This window comes from Gopherus flavomarginatus, chromosome 8, assembly GCF_025201925.1.
Source record: "Gopherus flavomarginatus isolate rGopFla2 chromosome 8, rGopFla2.mat.asm, whole genome shotgun sequence".
Lineage (NCBI taxonomy): Eukaryota > Metazoa > Chordata > Testudines > Testudinidae > Gopherus > Gopherus flavomarginatus.
The window spans coordinates 95512193-95531066 of NC_066624.1; the positions used below are offsets into that span (position 1 = coordinate 95512193).

At 39.7% G+C, this 18874-nt stretch overlaps 1 protein-coding gene and 1 non-coding gene across 2 annotated transcripts in view; both read right to left on the minus strand.

Moving 5' to 3' along the window:
* The window catches only part of SI (sucrase-isomaltase), a 200856-nt gene that overhangs the window by 143929 nt on the left and 38053 nt on the right, over window positions 1-18874 (minus strand). Inside the window, exons 10-15 of the mRNA XM_050965764.1 lie at window positions 16789-16914; window positions 15563-15694; window positions 15258-15377; window positions 12351-12464; window positions 4751-4835; window positions 2-119 (exon numbers count right to left, since the gene is read on the minus strand). Coding sequence (XP_050821721.1) covers window positions 2-119; window positions 4751-4835; window positions 12351-12464; window positions 15258-15377; window positions 15563-15694; window positions 16789-16914 — 695 coding nt within the window. The remainder of the gene's footprint in view (window position 1; window positions 120-4750; window positions 4836-12350; window positions 12465-15257; window positions 15378-15562; window positions 15695-16788; window positions 16915-18874) is intronic.
* LOC127057366 (U6 spliceosomal RNA) lies at window positions 7352-7454 on the minus strand. The gene has a single exon (XR_007776090.1). It is a non-coding gene; the product is annotated as a U6 spliceosomal RNA (small nuclear RNA).

An 18874-nucleotide genomic window follows, 5' to 3' on the forward strand; every position in this document is an offset into this window, starting at 1 on the left:
CTTATCAGTAGACAGAGTCATGGAATATCCATATAGACTGTGAACATCATAGTGTTTTCCCCAAGATTGCACTGCATCCATGCAAAGTGTCTTTGAATACATGAGTCCATCGAGAATACCTTTAGAAAATGATATGACAACATTGGAGTATGCATTTATTTTGAATATTTGCAATCTTTTATCTTAATACATAACAAAATGGAGGGGCGTTTTTTGTTTAGTATTTACATTCACCAAAGTGCTTCAAGAATGAACAACGGGTGATTGTCAATATCATATCATATGACAGTAGGTTAAGCTAGATTGAGGTACACTGGCTTTATTCATCTGTGTTTAAACTGTGGTACTTTTCTGCTTTGGAGCTCCCTATACCTCATGGCAATCAGTATGCAAACCCAGAACAATTCACTTATTACCTCTAATACTTCTATAAATGCAGCTTTTGTATCAGAGTGGAGTTTAGTGCACAATAGGGGTCGGCAACCTACCAAAAGTGGCACGTAAGCCAATTTTTGATAGCATGTGATGCAGGCTGAGCCAGCCAGCCTGTCACCACTCTGGGGTTCCCTCTGCTGGTCCCTTGCCAGCCGGGGTCCCGCCGCGGGTCCCACTTACCTTGCTTCCGGTAGGAATTCCAGCACAGGTCCCCTGCCAGAGAGGATCCAGGCCTCCGGCCCTGCTCAGCCCTACCAGCCACCAGCTCCACTCACCTCAGCTGTCAATCTGGGGTTCCAACCACAGACCTCCTGCCAGCTGGGGTAAGGATCTCCAGCCTCGCTCAGCCTGCTTTCCTGCCTGGAGTCCCCGCAGGCCACCCCTGGCTCTGCTCCTGGCCTTGGATCAGTGCTCTGGCAGCCTCCCCGCTGTGCCCACTGTCCCCAGCCTGGGACATTGAGGGTTGCATATGAGGCAAGAGGGGCTGCAGCTCAGCCCCCTCATCTTAAAATTGCTTTTATCAGACCACACTGCATTTGACCTTGTGCCTGCCTTCTATCGCCATTTTTTTTCCCACTGAGAGTTGAAGGGAATGTTTGACAAAATGGCAACTCCTAAGAAAGCAAAGCTAGATGTCCGATCTTTCAGCCTGCTTGGACAGACGCATTTGGATTTATTGAAAAGAAGGACCGTGTTATTTGCGCTTTCTGTTATGAAAGTGTTTGTTGCACATCAAGTGTTCGAAGACATATTGAAATGAAGCATGAGAAAACCTTTCTTGACGAAGCAGACAAGACTGAATCAATCAAAAAGTCAGTAGTAGCCTATGAGAAGCAAAGCAATGTTTTGAAAAGCTTAAGTGTAAGTAAAAATCAAACTACAGAAGGAAGTTACAAGATTGCACAGTGCATTGCTAAAAAAGAGAAAGCCATTTACAGATGGGAAATATATAAAAAGTTTTTCTCAGCAGTTTGGAGATTCTGTTCAATGATTTGCCAAATAAAGATACAATCATATCTAGAATAAAAGAACTGCCCATCTCTGTCAGAACAGTTGAGAGACGCATAAGTGAAATGGCAGAAAACATTAAAGAAAAGCAGACAACTGCATTGAAAGACACAGCAGTGTTTAGTGTTGCAGTTGCTGAGAGCGTGAATATAAATGATGTTCCACGTTTGGCAGTTGTTGCAAGACATTGTGCTGCCGGTGAAAACCAAGGGGAACTTTGTTGCCTAAAACCCCTGCATGGCACAACAAAGGAGAAAGATTTGTAAACCATTTTGAATTATGGGGAGTTGACATCAGAAAAATATTTTGCGTTTTGTCTGACAACAGATGGTGCTCCTGCCATGGTCGGAAAACAGAAGGGATTTGTAAAGATACTTGAAGATCAAACTGGCCATCCAACAGTCAAATTTCACTGTATCATCCATCAAGGAATCCTGTGGGCTAAAATTTCTAATTCAGAACTTAATAAAGTGATGAATACAGTGGTATGAATTGTGAATTTCCTTGTTGCTCGATCTGCTTTGACTCTCAGACAATTTCAAGCACTGCTAGAAGAGCTGGACAGTGCTTATAACGACATCCTACTTCACAACAACATTCAGTGGCTAAGTCATGGCAAGGTTTCGGTGCACTTCGTAAACTTTTTGTTGGAAAAAGAACAAAACTACCCTGAACTGGATGATGACAAATGGCTGCGTAAGCTCACGTTTCTAACTGATATCACCACTCACCTAAACAAACTCAATCTCTGTCTCCAGTGTTATATCCCTGGGGGCACCAGTTTTAGGAAGAAATCACTGGAGAGACAGAGAGCGGTAAACCTTGAAACAGCCATTTACTGCCACACACAGAACTAACCAACAGCCACTCAAAACTGGCTGGGCTATCCCCTAATAATCTAATTCAGTTGCCATAGCAACACAAGATTCTATTACCATGACAACCAAATACACACCATCCAGGGTGCAGGGCAAACAGTTCTGGATCTTTATGAAGCCTGGAAAGCATTTGTTGTGAAACTAGCAGTTTTTTTCCAGTTCTTTCCGCTACTTCCAACTCATAAAAGAGCTATTGACACGTTGCACTGTCAGTGTCGATGAGACTGGAAAGTACATGCATGAACTGGAATCAGAATTTTCTGACAGATTTCAAGATTTCCAGCGATTTGGTCTAATAACTTCTTTTCTAATTAAACCTGAAAATTTAAATGAAAGCAACTTGGATTTGTCTGTATTTCAGTGGATGGGTGTTGAAGATTTCGAAATGCAGCACATTCAGTTAAAAAGCTCAGAATCAAAGTTTGGAGATCTGCGGCGCGCACTTGAAGCTAGCAAGAGAGATCATGGGGCCTCTATTCTGACCTGCTGGACATCCCTGCCAGCAAAATTTAACTGTTTGAAGAAAATTGTGTTTGCAATGCTTTCAGCATTTGGATCCACATACCTGTGTGAACAGGTATTTTCACACTTGAAATCTGTCCTCTGTCCCTCTCGAAGCGGTTAACAACTGATCACTCAGAAGCCTGTGTGCAGCTTAAAGTATCCAAATACGTTCCAGACATTGGAAAACTCCACAAGGAAAAGCAAGGGCAAGTATCTCACTAAACTGGTAAGATCTGCATTTTAAATAAAGCTTCTGAAACATTTTGAAAACCTTGTTTACTTTACATATAACAGTAGTTTGGTTCTATATTATAAACTTACAGAGAGACCTTCTAAAAAACGTTAAAATGTATTACCGGCACGCAAAGCCTTAAATTAGAATGTATAAATGAAGATTTGGCACACCACTTCTGAAAGGTTGCTGACCCCTGATATATAATCTGATTAAGTTTGTCCGGGACATACAATTATTAAATATTTTATCATATTTCTGTAGGTGCTATTAAATAGTAACCACCATCTCTCTTCAGAGCTATTGCCTTCCAGCACTTCTCTTACTAAATCTTGCTTTATTTTGCAGAACTGTAGCTCAGTATGGGCTTAGCTGTCATCTGGATTGCATGCCTGTGTAGGGGAATAAGGAGGCATAAGGAGCTTCCTTATTTCCCTGCATGGGTTATTTGCTTTGCTAAATCCTGCTAAGAGGAGAAGATCCACTGCTGAGCTGCTACTCCTTCTTCAGCACAGGTGTGTGGCCTCCTCAGTACAGAGGGAGAAGTAAGCTCTCAGAGATTCAGTCTGGGTCCTGCCTTGGGGTATGTCTACACTACCCGCTGGATCGATCTATCGGGGATTGATGTACCGCGTCTTGCCTAGACGCGATACATCAATCCCCGAACGTGCTCCCTGTTGACTCTGGAACTCCATCAGGGCAAGAGGTGGAAGTGGAGTCAACAAGGGAGTGGTGGCTGTCAATCCCGTGCCATGAGGTCACAAAGTGAGTCAATCTAAGGTACCTCAACTTCAGCTATGCTATTCTCATAGCTGAAGTCGCATATCTTAGATTAACACTCCTCCCTACCCCCAGTGTAGACTAGGCCTTGCTCACAGAGCAGCACAGCCATGTGCTGCCCCTTGCTTCAGCTAGAGTGCAAAGTGCCAATCAGCTCTGTACAGACATTCCCTGCTCCTTGTTTCTTTCCCATTTTCCCCACCTCCTAAATACTGCACTGGAAAAATGCCCACACAGGTTACAACTGTATTTCCGACAGAGCAAAATCTTTCCACTCTTCACTAGAGCCTGTGTGATCAGAAAAAAATAAACAGATATTTTTTACTTTCAATGCAGTCTAAAATTCTGCACTAAGTACTAGATTGTGCAGCCCTTCATCACTTTGCTGATCACTTCTTTGTACAAGCAGATGCACTGATGCCAATGGGACTACTCCTGTGAGCAATCGCTCACAAGCATGTGGAAAGATTGCACAACTTCACCCTTAATTATTGGACTAATGGATCTGGCAAGATACTGCGACAGGGTTACATAAGTTATTGCTTGATAAAACATTAGAATTCCAGTTTAGTTATGCTTACGGGCCTAAAGCTATTAATGATAAAGGAAAATCAATACTATTGCCTGACTTAATTAAAGCAATAGCAACATTTACTTTAGCAAATGCAGCTAATAATTTGAAGAATGATGAAACATTTTACTGGAAAAAAGACATTTGCCTTCAGGAGTTCTGGAAATAGTACCTAAGCTACTGAGGATAACATACTATATACTCATCTTTTCTGTCATTAGGAATGTTTAGAACATAAAACGTTTAAAAGTGGTAAAAATTTCCCTCATCTCATTATAACTGATTACTTGTATCTCACACACACTTGGATTTTTGCCACATGATTAAAGACTATAGACTTACTAGGAGTGAAAGGAGGATAGTTTAAGTTGTTTTGCTGACAGCCAAGTGTTGAACCTCTTATAAAGCTGGATATTTCATTCATGTCCTGGGGGGGAAAAAGATGTAGATTATGATAGGATTTGCTTAAATATCTTTCCCTAATGAAATCCTTATATTTTATTCATCGAATCATTTAGGAAAGGGAAAAAAAAAGTTTAACTAAAGTCTCACTACCTAACATATAGATAGTATAAATAGAATATTATACACATTTATCCACATAATAATATAGATCCTGATGCTGCAGAGACTTATTCATGTGAGCCCTCTCAGAGTATCTTGTGCAAATGTACTCAGCTGTTTATTTGCAGGACTGCACCCAGGATCGGTGCAAAACAATGGGTTTCAATCTTTTTTTTTTAACTTGCGGACACCTGCAAAATTTCAAATGCCTCTTTTCAAGGGCCTCTTTGAAAATCTTAGTCTGCGGAGCCCTTGGGTCTGCAGACCACAGGCTAAAAAACACTGGTATAAATGGTATGTATATATTATATTTCACTCAAGCTGTGACGGATTCAGTCCCAGAATGACACTTCATAATGCACAGTCTCTCACTAGACATTTGAAAGAATTGGGAACAAATTTACCTAAGAGGTATGAACTAAAGACATTCATAAAGAATTGTTGTTTTTTTCATGTAGTAGTATTCAGAATCAAAGCACCTCAATCTTTTTTATTAACCCAACTGTTTTGCAACATACAAAAGATAACGGGCCTGTCTCTGATATCACGTATCCTGGTATAAATACAAGGCAACGAACCTAAAGTCAAAAGTAACCCTAGTGTGAAAAATTTTATCTTATTCTATGCCATTAATTGGAGTTACTCAAGTTGTAGCCAAATCAAATATTAGCATGTTGCTGTATATTAAGGAAAGGTTTCTGTGAATCATTAAATAGCAGTGTGCGCAGGTTAATTCCCTTTATGTTTGTACTTTCTCTTGAGAAAAGAATAGGTCAATTTTCTGAGGCTTTATTGATTGAGCCCATCTGTCTTCCATTTATTTTCTCACCCCTGGATGTATTCAAAGAAAAGGGTTCAATTTTGTAAACCTATAAGGCCTGAATCACATCACCACTCTCTGGAAATGTTAAGGAATCTTAAAAGTGAGACTTTAAATACCTTCACACATACACTTAAAAGTATATTATTAAAAAAAAGTGTATCTTTTTCATCAATTACTCAAAAACAACATCTCTTTGTTTCAAGGGATTGCAGAATGCAAAGATTTTACAGACACTGAATCATTGGGAACTGGTTCCACAACACTAAAGGAGCATAAAGCACTATAGACCAATTTATATTGGAAACAATTTGCCACCATATTAACCTTCTGCTTACTAAAAATGAATTATGGTGGTAGTCACCAGAAGATGGTGCTGTTATACATAGTCTAACAAGGGTTTTATTTATTTTTTTGTTCTTGTTTTTGTTTTGTTGGGGGGAGTGGTTTGTTTTGCTTTGTTTTGACCTCATGTGCTAAGTAACTCGTGTGCAGTCTTTGAAGAAATGCTGTGAAGTTGTAAGTATTTGTGATGTCGTTTCTTGGGGGCAAGGTGGGGAGCAGTTGCTACAAGCACACGCAAGTTTGGTCTCTGACTTAATTTCTATAGAGTCACTTCTTGCGGCAGAGTTGCTTCCTCAGAACCAGAAACTGAATTTGAGCTAAAAGAGGCAGCATTTGTGTGCCCTTTCTGGACATTTTTGTTCAAGGACGAGTGGGTATATGATGTTAAATAAACCACTTACTCTAAGAAAATAGCAGATTCACAGATTTCTGCTCCATCAGAGGACTGGTCTACTATGTCCCAACAACTACTACTACTTAGCAGAGAGACTATAAATATAACACTAGATAATGAGAATCAGATCCTCCACACACACATACACACACTGCACCCTCTGTCAAACATTTGGTTTGCCCTTGTTTAAGCACTCCTGCACAATCAGAAAAGGGTTTTGCTCATTTTTAATATAGTATCAGAGTAATAATCTTAGGCAGAAGTTTATGCATACCTCATAGCATAGCTCAAGCAGGGCAAATTTCAAAATTCAACTGACCCTTTCTCATTTTGAGTAGAACTTGACTCCATCAGCTTTTATACTGGGACTGCTCAGTGCATAAGAGAAACACTCTACTTGCAATATTGCAGGCTGGGAACCCATGATTTTATTCACCTACCTAATAGAGCAGAGAGGGGAAAGCAGTACACCCACTAACAGAAAATGAGAGGGATGCGACCCATCATACTCTGAAACCCCCCAGTAACCCCTTGATGACCGCTTCACTATCTCAGTAGTTCTATTTAAATCAATGAAGCTACATGCATAAAGCTAAGGTAGAGCCTTGCACTGGTGAGCAGAATGGAATCTCACTACTCCAGGCGGTCCACTGGGGACAGATCACAGTTTTCTCCCTTGGTGTGCTGTGAGTGTTAAACAACTGCTATCCCCTGTGAGGGTGCAGCATTCTTCCCCCACCCATGTGGCTAGCCAGCTCCACAGGCCAGCACACTGGAGTGGAGACATGGCTCCAGCAGTTTCCTTCCCCACCCATCTTTGGATGCATATAAACGCTTCACGAATTTGCGTGTCATTCTTGCGCAGGGGCCATGCTAATCTTCTCTGTATCATTCCAATTTTTTTTAGCATATGTGTTGATAGGCAGCTCCTTGCCTCCTCTCTTCATTCTGTGCCTGCATAAAGAGCAACCAGAATCTAGCCATGGGAACTACATCAGGCATATAAAGGTGGCAAACTGAACTCTGAGATACTTTTTGCTTCCATATATAAATCTCCATGGTGCCTTCAGCACAAGTGTTGGCTCCCTGCCATACCGTTTGAGAGAGATGAAGGGTCAGGAAGGGTATTTTGTGACTGTCTATTAAATTCTGCAGTGTAGCTAGAGATTGTTAAATATGTCTCTGATAATATTTCCTACAACCGGTTACTGACATGATTTTTAGTTGACATCACAGTACTGTGTTTTCATATGTATCCCTAAATACGCTACGTAAAAGGTGTGCATGGAAGAAAACTGCAAATTGATACTGGAGAAACTTTACTCTGGTGGACAAATCCTTTACAGAAATTTTTTGCTCTCATGAAAAGAGCAATACAATTTATACTTGCTAACTTGACCCAAATGAGCAACAGAACCACAGAGTCAGCAAAAATAAACAAGAAAAATATATTGTCACTTAGAAACAGAAAAGGGTGTTTTTTTCAGTGGTGAAGAGTGAGTAATTTAAAATTGTAATAGTTTGGGGATTTGTTTATGTTTGTTGAATTTTTTTTCCTGAAATTAATGTTGCTTATTAAAAAAAGAAAAAATATAGTCTCACAACCCTTTTTATTTCTAAATAACATGCCAGGGTGTGTTTATGCTGCTATAGAGAACAGGAATCACAAATCAGCTGTTTATGAAACAGAAACATTCACCTATTCTTACACCAGCATTAGTAGTGGATTATCCAAAGCACGGCCAGTGCACGCCATGAACTATCAAAAGGCTGCCAACAGCTCCACATTCCCTCATCGGATGCAAAGCAGCAAGACAGTAGAGTGCCAAAGGGAGAAAAATAATTTTCGAAATAAAAAGTATCAAATTAAACTTGAAAGACACTAGAAACCCATGTGCATGTGCTCGTACACATGAAGTACAGTAGTCAATTCGCTTTTGATGCTGCCGCTGCCACATGTTCTCTTTGGATTTGTCATGCTCAGGAGGAAGACCCTTTTCTGTCCCTCAGAAGAAAGCCTGTCCAGCGTGGTTCTCTTTCATTCTGCCTAATGGCCCTTTAATCTGAAATATTATTGGCCCCAAAACAAGTGGGATTTGACTTCCCACATTGAAATGTAGTGCAATCCTTTCCTTTTCAATTTCTACCCATTCTTTTCCATTCATGGGATTCAGCAAAGCCTGATCTCTGGCAAATTTGATTTCAGTCATGCAAGTACAGTAATTTTCTAGTCATCTCAGGCTACATCTTCACTACCCGCTGTATCGGCGGGTAGCAATCGATTGCTCGGGGATCGATATATCGCGTCTCATCTAGACGCGATATATCAATCCCCGAGAGTGCTTATATCGATTCCGGAACTCCACCAACCCCAATAGAGTTGCGGAGTCGACATGGGGAGCCGCGGACATCGATCCCGCGCCATGAACACGGTGAGTAATTCGATCTTAGATACTTCGACTTCAGCTACGTTATTCATGTAGCTGAAGTTGCGTATCTGAGACCGATTTTCCCCCGTAGTGTAGACCAGCCCTTAGATAATCAGAAACTATTATGCAATATACTAGAATTACGATGGTCTCAGATACTTATTTGCTATTAAACATATTTTAGGTTGTGAATTCCTGAGTCTTAGAACTTAACATGAATTGAGCTACAATGTAAGGAGAGAGTATATCAGACTTGGCAAGTCTAAGGGTCCCAAATCTAGTCGAACTCCCTACAGACTGTCTGAATGAGACCTGAATAAAAACTGGGGGAGGTATACAGAACATATGCATTACTATATTTAATTAAACATATAGGCCAACATTTTCAACCCTAGAGTGCCTAAAGTTAAATTGCAACATCCATATTTAGGAACCTAAATACAAGCTGGAGCTGATTTTCAGGTCTGCTTAGCAACTCACAAATCTCACTGACCTCATTAGACGCTTTAGAGGTGTTTATCATTTTTGAAAATTGTCACTTTTGTTTACGAACCTAAATATGGATGTAGAAGCCTAAGGTTTGAAAAGTTTTGCTATGGTATTTATCTCCAGTAGACTAATCTGTGGGGGTCAAATCTGGCAAACCTTGCTCAGCTCTACGTGTCTTAAGTAAGTTGACAACTGGACCTAAACTTGCATGGATTCTGTGGCGGACTAACCCCTCCAGAGGGAGCACCAGGGTTCTCTGCTACTTTTGCCGCTCCTAATCTGAAATAGTGACTGCAGAAGGACTGAGTTGAAACCCTCTGACCTATCTGGATTTGGCATGTGTGAATTTTAGTCCTTCACTACCAACTCAGGACAGCTCCACATTGTCCGATTAATCATGATATAAATAGGTTTCCAGAATTTGCCCATTGTTTATATAGGCAATTATCCCGACATACTAGCTATGGGTTTTGTCAATGGTTAATAAACTTGGCAGTGTGTTAACTCTCAGTGAATCTCCACAAATAAATACACTATTACAGTTTGAACAACTATATCATTTGCCAGGTAGAAATTTGGCTAAAAAATGATTTGCAAGAAAATTGAAATAGCACTTGTTGATTTGGAAAATATTGATTAACCATTCTAATTTGAAATCAGAAGGGAGATTAGTCATAATTGCAATATGTCTTAGACTCTTTTCTCTGAAGCGTACTTGCTTGCTATGGGCAAGGAAGAGAAAGATTAAAATTGTTGCTTAATGTTTTTATAAGAACCCACTTTCCAGTAATCCCTGCAGCTGAAAGCAACAAATATGGATAAAAGGATTTTCCTCTCTAAACAGTGGATTGACTAGCATTGCTATTCTATACTACACCCACTGACACGTTAACAGCTTGATTGCTTTTCACTTTCTTTTGCCCCTTCATTGGGTCGTGCATGAAATGAGACTGCAAGCTCCTCTAAGTACGTAGCATAATTTGGGATGCTGCAATATAACTAATAGTAACTTCTGTTTGCACTCCTGCCCAGAAAACAGGATGCAGGAATGTGAAATAATGAAAGAAAGATTAAACAAATATTATTTCTGAATGTTCAAATGAAGTGAGGGTTTATTTTGGAGCCAAAGTTTGGAGGCTGGGTCCCACTTCAGTTGGAGTATTTACAAACTTGAAGTTAACATATGCTGAAGTGCTTTTGTCATAAACAGATAAGAAAAGTTAATAGCACAGAAGTACTTTATATCTCTTTGACTATAAAGGGTTAACAAGTTCAGTAAGCCTGGCTGCCACCTGACCAGAGGACCAATCAGAGGACAGGATACTTTCAAATCTTGAGGGAGGGAAGTTTTTGTGCTATGCTGTTAGTTTTGGTGGTTGTTCACTCTGGGGGCTCAGAGGGAGCAGACGTGCAACCAGGTTTCTCTCCAATCTCTCCAATACAGGCTCTTATAAGTTCAGACTAGTGAGTACGAGGTAGATAAAGTGAGTTAGGCTTATGGTTGTTTTCTTTATTTGCAAATGTGTATTTGGTTGGAAGAAGTTCAAATGTGTATTTGGCTGAAAGGAGTTCAAATTGATATTTTGCTGAAAAGATTTTAATTTGTACTTGAATACTTAGGCTGGGAGGGTGTTCCCAGTGTCTATAGTTGAAAGACCCTGTACCTATTCCATTTTAAATTTACAAAGATAATTTTTACTGTTTTTTCTTTCTTTAATTAAAAGCTTTTCTTGTTTAAGAACCTGATTGTTTTTTTATTCTAGTGAGACCCCAGGGGACTGGCTCTGGATTCACCAGGGAATTGGTGGGGAGAAAGGAGGGAAGGGGGAGAGAGAGGCTGATTTCTCTCTGTGCCAGGATTACTTTCTCTCAGGAAGAGTCTGGGAGGGGGGAAGAGAAGGAGGGAGGAAGGTGAATTGTCCTCTCTGTTTTGTGATTCAAGGAGTTTGAATCACACAGTGATCTTCCAGGGTAACCCAGGGAGGGGAAGCCTGGGAGAGGCAACGGTAGGGGAAAGGGTTTTCTTTCCTTGTGTTAAGATCCAGAGGGACTGGGTCTTGGGGGTCCCCGGGCAAGGTTTTTGGGGACCAGAGTGTACCAGGCACTGGAATTCCTGGTTGGTGGCAGCACTACAGGTTCTAAGCTGGTAATTGAGCTTAGAGGAATTCATGCTGGTACCCCATCTTTTGGACGCTAAGGTCCAGAGTGGGGAATTATACCATGACAGCTTTGCTGGATCAGGGTGTGTGTGTTAGAGAATTTTACTGCAGCTAAACAGGTGCCTAATAAACCAAGGCGCATTGAAGTCAATGGAAAGATTCCCATTTGCTTCAGTAAACCTTGATTTGCTCATTCCTAGACTGAGAGAGTATAAAACACAAGTTTGGTCAGTTAAAAGTTGTTTTTCACCAGCTACCACATTTTTCACTAGAGGTGAAAATATTGTTAGCATTGTAACACTCATAACAGCAGTTTGGAAGAGTTATTAAAAATGGCAAGAAATCTCATTCACTCTCCCTCCTTTATTATTTTAATACTTTTTGCCAGGGTAGGGTTTTTTGTTATTGTTGTTGTTTGCAGACATTGAAGCTTCCTCTCCCATTTACACAGTTGTGAGCTAAGTCAAGTTACTTTAGATGCACCGCAACAACATCCATAAATATAAATAGACTAAATACATTGGATGAAATCCTGGCCCGATCAAAGTCCAATGCGTCAGTGAGGCCAGGATTTCACCCAATGTGTTTTATTCTACAGATAAAAGATTAGGAAATAAGTAGTATTTTGATTTTAGTTTTTAATAAGAAACATCCCTACAGTACAAAGAGATGAGATTGAAACGATGTTTCATCCTAAACTCACACTAGCTTCATATAAAAAAAAAAAGGATGAATGACTTACAATCCAAATCCCATCATACTTCACTTGATCATAAAAGAGCTCACATTCTTCTATCCACCAGTTGGTACATTCTGGGTTGGTGTAGTCAGGGAACACAGTCACTCCTGGCCACATCTACAGTGTAAGAAAGTAAAGAGCAATTGGTTAAACTGGCTATTCCATTAAGATAGATTTAGCTTTATGATTTATTTCAAACATTTCCATTAGTTTCTAATAATTCTCTCCAAGACATAATTTGAACCATGTTTGGACCTAGTCCCGTAAGAATCTTAGAAAACTCAGTGGAATATTTTGTTCTCCAAATGAGGTGGGGGGGAATTACACGGCAATCTTCAAAACTGTTTCAAGCTCTACATTCAATGATTAGTAGTTTGTATTGTTTTTTTGTTCAGTTCTTATTTCAAAGAAGCTATAACGGATGCCGGAACTGAAGCCAAGAGTAAATGTCCTGTGTGTGCATACATTTTTTCAACTTCATTTGCCTGGCAGTCCACTTCCATTTGAAATGCACTTCTAAATAATAGTGCAAAAACTTTTGTGCCAGTTTCTGGGAGCAGCTTCCTAAGATACAATCATCAAGAATTAAGTTGGTGAGGGAGAATATTAGCATCTAAGAATATCCATGTTCTTGCATTAATTTAGATGTGGAAGTTGAGCTAATTGTTTTTCCTCACTATAATAAGCCATATTCTACTTTTACTCTATGCGTGTGTAACTGCATTGACCTTAAAGAATAAGAAAGAATAAGAATAACATACATTCCAAGCACTTTGGGCCATATCGGTAAAGGTATCTGTCTAAAGGTGCAGAGAGTCACCTAGTGGTATTTTCAAAAGTGCCCAAGCAAGTTAGACATCTTTCATCGATTTCAGTGGGAGTTAGGTACCAGTCTGATTAGTCAATTTTACACCCTTAGGCAAAATTTAGAAATCTGGCCCCTGAAATGAATGGCAAGAGTCCAGTGAGAACAATATTGGGTCTGACTCTGTATTTTATATAACCAAGAAAACCTCACTTCAATTTTTTTTCCCGCCTTAATATTTTTAGCATATGTATTTCACTATCTGAATTAAGGATTTCTCCTAAAATCTCTTTCAGTTACTGTATTTTAAGGTTTGGGACCCAATCAGACCAAAAAAAAAAATCAGGCTAAATCTGACATTCAGTCCTTTATTTTTCTTCACACTTGTCACAAGTTTATATCACAACATTAATATTATTTACATTTTAAACAGTTAGAGGGAGGAAGTTGTTTTAATTTCCTTTGATTTTTTTCACTGATATCTGTCTTTTCATCAAAGTAATGAAAATGTTTCATAGAAATATATGAGAGTTATATGAGCCTATAACATATGAGCCTATAACATCATAGCTGTTATAGGCTCATGTAAATGCTTAGTTAGGTATTTTAAATGTGATTCATCAGCCCAACTGCTTCAAACAGCTCTCAGAATTACTAGGGTCTGCAATATAAATACCTATTGAGGGAGTTTTTAAAACCAGATTATCAACTTGATAGAATGTAATGGTACATATATCAAGTAAATAGTTATGCAGGCAATTTAAAAAATGCATATTCTTTTTTGTGAGAGAGGCTAACAACTGCAAAGGTTTGTTGTATTATTATTTCTTTAGACTATTTAAAATATGTTGACATGCCTGATGTAGTTGATTTAGTTGCTTAACATTGACTTAAAGCAAAAAAATTAATGAGTTGGAACCATCAAGTTGTGCATACAATTGGCTCAGTCTTCAGTTGCCCTAAGCATGAGCTTTAGACAAATTGGAGGAAGAGGCACAGGTGATTCTAAATGACTTTTCCACATTCCCTGATCCTGGGGCTCACCAGAGCACAAATTAGAGCAGCCACAGGGTTCTTCTACCTCAAGTTTATTGGAATGGTCCCCTGGAGATCATTCTGCCAGCACAGGGATGCCCCTTTCTACCCTGACACCTCCTTCCTGTACCTCCTCACCACTGAAGAAAAGCAAGCAGATGGATTAAAGCAGACTAACTGGGGGTTTACTCATGCCAGGTGAGAGGCTTATGTACCAACACATTCCTATCAGTGTTACCCCGGGTACTACTAAACTCCCACCCTACCTTAGTACCTCCACTTGTTGGGTCTGTCTTTAAACTCGCATCCCTATCCTGCATGTATGTATGTTTACTCATGTGTGGTTCTGCTGGAGAATATGGTCACATGAGGACTAATTATCAGCCTGTTGAATAGAAAGAATCAAAATTACTTCAACAGGCTTTGAATTAGATAAACCTCGAATTGGATAAAAGTTTGGAGCATTAGACTATAAACTCTTCAGAACAAACCCCTGCTTCATACTAATCTTCATACAGCTTCTAGCACTTTGGAGCCCTGATCTGCATGGGACTTCTAGGTGGTTCTGCCTAAACTAATCCACAGTAACAATAAACTGCACTCAACAAGTCCAGAATGAATCTGACCTTGTTAATAACTTTCCAATTTTCATCATCTTTAAGTCAAAGTCATTTTTGAGTTATACAAGTACAAATAAGCAATTTAAATGGTTAAACATTATGTGGGAGATTTTCAAAGGCACAGAATGGAAGTCAGGTGTCCAAATACCATTGAACAATCAACAGGAGCTGGCTGCCAAACTGTCCTTTGTGCCTCAGAAAAATCTCCCCATATCTCATTGTTTCCCTTTTAACACCTAACAGTGTAAATATGTCTTAAAAAAAATCAGTAAAAATGAATACCTTTTACATTCTTAGATACAGCTTTATAAAACAATTTCCGTGAACATCTAATTTTACTGAAAATTTTAAAAATGGAGTTTATAACAAACACAGTGACCCAACCTTATCTGCTGTGACAACACATAGTACAGATATAGGGGGTTGCAATTTCCATAAGTAGCTAGTTACCTCTCCAATGAGTTCTGTTAGTCCATCTGATTCATTTACCCACACTTTCTTTTTCATTCCTCTATCATAGGAATGATATGGAGTATTATTAAGGCGAGGGGAGTTTGCAATGGCAGGATCCTAAGAAAAATAAACACAAGAGAGAGTTGGGAAGCTCTTCTATTTTTCTGAAGCATGGCAGAATTAAGCAATAGATATATACACTACATACAATCTACCCAAAATATTATAAACAATTATTATATACAAGTAATTCTGATAGCAACATTTCAGCGGTAAAGTGAAATAGTTAATTAGTTCATTACCAGTATAATAATATATTTTTGTCCGTGGTTATGCAGGTCCACAGCAAAGTTAGGAAGATCCTTAAATTTCACTTCGTCATAAGTGAAGTCTTTCTTTTCCTCCATATAGTCAATATCAGTGTATTGGATTTCCTGAAAGATAGCATAGTTTATTTTGCACATTAGAAACAATAGGCTGGGGCCCTGAGTATTTTGATATGATTATGTTCTGTTTACTCTGGAGCAAACTTATTTGTGTTATTTTATTATAGATAGACAGTAAGAACTTACGATAATTTTCATACTAACTGTGAAGCAGCACAGAGATCATGTAAACTATGAAATTTATCGCAGAGATTTTCAAAGGCACAAATGGCAGTTTTGCACCCAGCTACCATAGAAACTCTGTGGAAGTTAGGTGCCTAGGTCCTAACTGCCATCTCTGCCTTTTAAGATCACTCTTTACAATAGTATCCTTCCACAACAGTAGGCAGCTGTACAGGCTATATGTCTCTGACACTGCAGGGTAGGACAGCTCTGGGTGGTGACGGGGAATATGATGTGGAACACACTTCAGTGATGCTCCGCAAAGGAGCGGCAAGTATGCTAGGCACTAGCTCTGGGTGTACTGCAGCATGTAAGCATGTATATCACTTTCCTATCTGCAAAATGGAGATAACACTGCTTCCTTGTCTACCTCATACACTGAGATTGTAAATTCATGAGACACTAACTGTCTCCTAATACGTGTTAAAATAGCACAAACAGGTACCGATTTCAACTGGGGCCTTTAAGGTATGTCTACACAGCTGAGCCTCTCAGGCCAGGTCCGCAGGGGCCCATGTCAGTGCACTAAAAGTAGCTGTTTAGACGGTGCTTTGAAGTTGTGGCGCAAGCTCTGAGGTTCACTCCATTCCTAGCATGAAAGTTCAAGTGGAAATGTCTACACAGCTATTTTGAACGCGAACCCGAGTCTGCCGACCCGTCTGGGAGGCTGTTTAGACATACCTCTTGAGCTACGGTAATACAAAGAATAATAACTGTAACCTCCCCAGTTTTGACTCTCATCTAACATTAAAAGTCCTAAAAGATACTGAAGTTTCTATCAGGTTTGTTAACAGCAGTTTCTATACGTTAACCAGAACTGACTTGTAATAATTTACTCCAGGACTGTAAAAGTAGATCCTAATCTAGGATTTATTCCTGATCTAAGTACCCCCATTCACCCCCAAAAATATTTTACTTACATAGGGTATCCCAATTGCTCTGTTTCTTTCTACTACAACTTTCAACTCATCAAGAGAGGTATAATTCCAGCGACTAAGTTGGAATCCAAGACTCCAGTATGAAGGCATTGCAGGCATTCCTACCAGCTGAAAGTTAAGAAATGAAAATTAATTTTAAAAAGGTGTGTTGCATTTGCAATTTGTATGTCATTTGTCAGTGCAAGATTACCTAGTTCTTTACTTCTCTGAAACGGCTTATAAATTACTCTGATTCATGTCTAGCACTTGGAACCATAATGGATATTATGCAGTCACAACTGTAAAGTTTTTCCATATTTACTTTTCAAAACTACAAACAAATTATTTGAGTCAATTAAGTTGTGTATATTGCTGGTACTATGAGACGACATAGTCCTTATACTTATTACTCATCTTCTTTCTCCCTCTAGCCCTTATTCCATTTGACAATCACTTGTTGCTTCCTATCTCAAACTACACCGTAAACTCTACAGGGTAGAGATGGTCTTTTATTATGTGCTTATACATCACCTAATAAGTGGGAGTTTTGATCCTGAATTATGCCTTTGGGCACTATCACAGTACAAATTATAACAACACCTATGATTTGAGAAGCAACCAATCAATTATTGGAGAGGGATATCAGATGTTAAGTCATAAAGACAAACGATAGAGGAAGAAATATCACTATGGAAAGGGCAGCAAGCATACATAAAAATACTGTGGATAAGTAATATTAATAGAACTTGGGCCCAGAGCCACAAAAGAACTTAGGCGTTGCAACACTCAGCATGGCAATGCTCCCAGCCGGGAGCAGGGTCCAGCTGCCCAGCTGTCCAGAAGCCGTGAAATTGACAAGACAGCCAACAGTCCATGCAGGTAACATAGACACTGTATCGCCCTAACTACACCGACATAAGCCTTACGCCTCTCGTGGAAGAGGAATTATGTTGGGGTAGTAGGGCACTTATATCAGTGGGGGGAAGGCTGCCTTATGTCGACCTAACTGTGTAGTGTAGACCAGCCCTTTGTTAGGCACTTAGGTGCATTAGAATGTGATCCACAAAGCCAGCACGGTAGGGGAGGAGCTGCCTAAAGTAACCAGTGGAAGATGCCATGAGAAATGTGTATTTTAAGCCCCAACCCTCTCACAAAGACGGTTGCCTAAATCTAGGCTGCATGGAGGTGCCTATATGTACTGGCAATCCATGAACCAGGGGAAGATAGGTGCTTCTTAACCTAACGTGCATCTAGGACCCAATCCCATAGCATGCCCACCTAACTCAACACAAAACAGAGTGCTGGGGAGAGGAAGGAGGCAGCCCTTCTTTATAACCTTTTGTTCCACACACTGGGGATATGGAAGACCATGGGTTCAAGTCCCCCCTCTGTTTGATGATGAGAAGAAATTTGAATGGAGATCTGCCACCTCTCAGGTGAGCGCTGTAACCACTGGGCTATGAAATATTCTGGTGTGAGTCTCCCTCCATCTTTCCCATTGAAGTTGCTCTAACTTAATTACATAATTGAAATAACTGAACTAAATATTAATTTGGCCACAGAAACAGAGAGAATGACTCTATAGTCCAGTGCTTTGCCCAAGCCCATTCAGCACTCGAGTCCCAGTTCCAGAGCTCTGTGCACTAAGCTATACTGCCTCAGTAAGTTTTCAAAAGGGACAAGGTGATACCACTTCACCCACCTTGTCTCTTTAATATCTTGAGTGTGACACGGCTACAACTACCCTAAGTTTTCAAAAGGCATTTTATGTTATGTGAGAGCATTCCTTGAAAATGATGTTGACCTGAACAAATAGAAACCACAAAAATAATGGCTAATGTTGTTTGACCAAAAGATACATTAGCATTACGAGAGGTTTAGAGTAGCATTGGCGGTTTGTCATTGCGAATGAAATCACTACACTATGGAAAAAAGGCTAGGAACAAAGGGAAGCACTCTCTTTACAGACTGATACATGCAGTCTTTAAGCATGCATTGAAACATTTCATTGCAATATAATCATAACAAATATGAAATGACTGATAAGAGCCTGATCACAATATATCAGCACCTACATTATTTATGGTAC